The 4,102-nt window shown below is 48.5% G+C and overlaps 1 protein-coding gene across 1 annotated transcript; it reads right to left on the bottom strand.

Moving 5' to 3' along the window:
* Positions 1-426: 426 nt before the first annotated feature.
* LOC112898533 (ABC transporter G family member 17-like) lies at positions 427-3,651 on the bottom strand. The gene is made up of 4 exons (XM_025966871.1): positions 3,112-3,651; positions 2,840-3,019; positions 2,137-2,405; positions 427-2,029 (listed from the first exon to the last, which is right to left on the bottom strand). The coding sequence occupies exons 1-4, from the start codon at positions 3,649-3,651 to the stop codon at positions 427-429; spliced, it is 2,592 nt and encodes an 863-aa protein (XP_025822656.1).
* Positions 3,652-4,102: the final 451 nt, after the last annotated feature.

The following is a 4,102-nucleotide window of genomic DNA, read 5'->3' as shown; positions in this document are numbered from 1 at the left end:
TGATTGGATGCTGATTTGTTTAAGTTTCTAACCATGATCAGACTGACTGACCTAATATTTCTTTTCATCAAGTATTTCAATTGTAATCAAATTATTTGGAAAGTCTAGAAGATGAGCTTTTCAATCTTGCAGTAAGAATATACATCACAGCAGTTCAAGCCATGAAATCTAGGCTTCAGCGGCATATTAGCGTATGGGTAATTATTTTAGGAATGTGTTAGAATGAAAATAAGATGGAATAGGATCCGGAGTGAACATTCTAAGATTATTCATGACAAGTGCTTTAATTTAGTTATAAAGAACATAAAAAATCTTTCTTTGATTCAATAAACATTTCTGAATACAAACTTTCTATGAGCGGAATCTGTTTATTGCAAACAGATATGGGATAAATGGCTATGCATACACCTTTGCTAAAAACTTTGCTTACTTCCTCTCATTCTTGGAGTAGAATCTCAGGACCACATAGAAGAAAAGTCTATAGAGGACACCCCAAGCAAGGAGAATTCCAACATCTATCCAGATGTTATCAATTGTTATATCCATGGTGGAGAGCACATCCTGGCCTATCAGGGGACATGTCGTTGATGTCGAGTTCAAATTCAGGCTGATATGAAGGTCACTTGGCTTGATTTGTCCCAGAGGTCCAGGTGAAAGCTCATTCTGTGTGCCAACATAACAACGACTGCCTTTGAACTCATTCACAAGCAATGCCTCAAATGGATACTTTATCGCAGAGATATAGTGGAGCCACCTCCAGGCAATAGGGATCTTTGTGCGCTTCAGGAAGAACCCACAAGTGAGGAAGAAGAGTGCTGTTGTCGCAATAACGACAGCATATCCCGTGATGTAGCTTGGAACAAGTGCACTGACCAACATTACATAGGCATTAGTTGTTATGAGAGAAGCAAAAAGTATGATCCAGAAATTCACCAGATTGCTTTGTAAATGAAGCATGAACTTTGTGATGACCGCAAAGGTGAAGCCCTGAATAGCAAAGAATGGGAGATAGACAATAAGGGAGGATATCACGTAAGATGAAGCACGGTATGCATTATGGGACCTCTCACGGATGAAGATGAAGCGCTCTTGGATAAATGTGGGAACAGCATCGTTGGAGGAGAAGAAGACAAGGCAGACAGCAAAAATGTAGAAGTTGAGGAGGCGGTTGATGGTTGTGAAGTTTGCATCGCTGAGGCGGTGGAAGAGTGTTGAAAGGATGAGTGCCATGATTGTGAGAACAATCTCCCGGGAGAGGAATAGCTCTGGTGTGCGAACTACGTTCAGTGCAGTACGCCATGAAAGTACAGCAACCTCCCTGAGCCATGGATTAGCAAACTTAGGACCATCCTCAGGGGCATCTAATGGTTCAAGGTCAAGCTGGTACTCATGATAGGTTGGCTCCTCTGGCTTGAAAACTGGCTCATGGGGTGATGGAGGAGGTTGATGGTGTGGCGTAGCCACACGACTGCGCTGGTAGCTTGACATCGGGGTCCTAGCTGGTGTTCGAGCTGGGGTCCATGTAGGTTTACGATGGGACACTGGTGTCCCTGTGACACCATGATAAACCCAAACTGAAAAATCCTTGTAGAACTGTGAAGCTAGTCTTGGATGATAGGTTGAGGTTCCAGTATGCAATGGTGTCTGTGTCTTCCTCTCAAGAGAGTTGTCAAAATTTTCCTCCTCGTCATCAATATTGTAGGATTCGTAATTTGAGAAGGGATGAGCATGAGGTGTTGCAGTTGTGACAGAGAACTGGTTGCTTTTGAGCTGGATTTGTCGGAACTGCACTGACTTCTGATGTGGTGTTCTTGGTGTCTTTGGTATTGGAGTTTTAGCCGCCTCATTGGGTTTGCTGCCATCCCTCTGGTAGGCAACCAAAGGCTCAAGTCCTAGTGTTGATTCATCATACTCCTTGATGACATCCAGGAGATACTCAATGCTGTTCTCTCCATCAGGTACTGGACGACCAAATCCAGCAAGGTATGTGGGAAGTGTTATTGGAGTGCCTAGATAGATTAACCTTCCTCTGCATGAAGTATAGTATCTAGTTAGAATGACATACTTAATAGTGCACAACTGATCAGTAAGTAATCTAAAAGTGATTTAAAATAAAATGACTTAGGCTTTTATCACCTTGCAAGGATGACAATTCTGTCGAGAAGCATCTGAATCCTGAAAGATGGCTGGTGAATTGTCATCAGCACAATGCTTCCCCCTTTGGCAATCTCCTTAACTTTCTCCACCACACTGTGTGCACTAGTGGAGTCAAGACCGGAGGTCGGTTCGTCGAGAAACAGCAGAGATGGTTTATGGATTATGTCTATGCCAATTGACACCCTGCGGCGTTCCCCACCAGAGACGCCTCGTATCCCTTCGTCCCCAATGTACGTGTGAGCTGTTGTCTGTTATTTGATATTCAGGCATGATCGTTAAAAAATGTGAAGGATATTGTCACTTTCTCAAGCATAGTCCCCATGAAATTTCAGGGGAATAAATATAGTTATACTGTTGAGTTTTTTCAGAATTTTCCAGGGAAACGAGAGCTACATACATCACGGGAAACATGTTTCTTCCAGAATACATTCATGAAATTAGAAGATACAGACAAAAAATAGTTTGATAAAAAAAATATTGAAAAGGCATACTATAAATAGAACAGCCGGCAATTTCTGGACTCGTCATGCCTTATGGTAACATATTTTGTAATCATTTAAGATTCAGAACATTAGCTTGTTGCTCCAAATCAAGTGAATGTTTCATAATTCATGGTATTAGTATTTTGTTTAAAAAGTAGGAACCTAGAACTAGAACAGAGGGGAATAGAGAGAGGCGTAACCTGCAAACCCAGCTGCTCAATGAGCTCCCACACCCGCTTCAGCTTCTCCTCCCTGGAGAGGGATGGAGGCAGCCGGACCTCGGCCGCGAACCTCAGCGTCTCCAGCACCGTGAGCATCGGGAACAGCTGGTCATCTTGCATCACGTAGGATGAAATCTGCTTCATGTAGCTCGTGGTCACCTGAACAGAGTTCAGACTTTCAGTTCAGGGCACAATCAGAAAGCTTCACTGATCAAAATTGTAAGAGAAAATCTTTGTGCAAATGCTCTTACCGGACGTCCGTCGACGCTGACGGACCCTTCGAGGCTCCCCCTGGCGATCCTCCCGGCGAGCGCGTCGAGGAACGTCGACTTGCCGGCGCCGCTGGGGCCGAGGATCGCCGTGACCTGGCCGCGGAGCGCCTGGCCGGAGATGTCGTTGAGCAGGTACACCTCCTTCTTGACCTTGACGCCGTCCTTCTTCTGCTTCTTGATGACGCTGTAGGACAGCTCCTTGAACTCCAGCCCCTGCCCGGGGAAGCTCATCACCTTCTCACCCGGGGCCGGCACCGGCCGCACGGGAACATGGCCACCGCTGCCGCGGTGCTGGTGCTGCTGCTGCCCCCCGCGCGCGTTGTCCGGGGCGTCGAGGAAGCTCTCCAGGCTCTTCTTCCGCTCCGTCGTCCGCCGTGCGGGCATCTCCGCCGCCGCCGTCCTCCGGGTATCGCCCGCCCGCTCCGCGGCGTGGGTGGTGGCCTGCATCTCGGCCCGCTCCACGCGGTGGCCGGCTGGCCTCTCCGCCCGCTCGGCGCGGTGGCCACCAGCAGCCGGCATCTCGGCCGCTCTGTGGCCCCCGTTGCCCGCCTCCCGCCCGGCCCTCCGGGCGCCGGCCACCTCATGGTGGTGGTGGTGCTGCTGCTGCTGGCGATGCATGGCTGTGCTTAGCTCCCGCTGCAGCTGCTGCCTCGTTGCCAGCGTGCATGGATCTTTATAGGTGTGGCACATTCATCGTGGCGTCGCTTTCCCTGGGAACAAGGAGGTTTCTGAGCCTGCGATGTCGTGTTGGCTGCGGCCGAGCACGGCCAAAATTGCGGTGTTTTGTCTAGTAATTGCAGCTTTGGAGGTGATGTTTCCGCTGGCCTTGGTTTTGCAGGAGGCGCTTTGGTGCATAGCTCGGAGCCGTTGGGACATGGGCGGATCTGCAGAGGGTTCGTGACGATGTGCTTGGCTGCTTGTGGTTTTTGTAACAGCAGTGACAGTTACTGCGACAGCTTTGCTTGGGCTT

The sequence above is a fragment of the Panicum hallii genome, chromosome 6 (assembly GCF_002211085.1).
Source record: "Panicum hallii strain FIL2 chromosome 6, PHallii_v3.1, whole genome shotgun sequence".
Classification (NCBI taxonomy): Eukaryota; Viridiplantae; Streptophyta; class Magnoliopsida; order Poales; family Poaceae; genus Panicum; species Panicum hallii.
This window is presented reverse-complemented; position numbering and strand designations above follow the sequence as displayed.

Bases quoted from the DNA above. Each gene is read 5' to 3' on its own strand.
- LOC112898533 (XM_025966871.1), bottom strand. From the start codon at position 3,651: ATGCCGGCTGCTGGTGGCCACCGCGCCGAGCGGGCGGAGAGGCCAGCC. The intron at 3,020-3,111 runs GTAAGAGCATTT...AACTCTGTTCAG, and splicing joins TCAGCGTCGACGGACGTCCG to GTGACCACGAGCTACATGAA. The intron at 2,406-2,839 runs GTTACGCCTCTC...ATCAAATAACAG, and splicing joins TTGAGCAGCTGGGTTTGCAG to ACAACAGCTCACACGTACAT.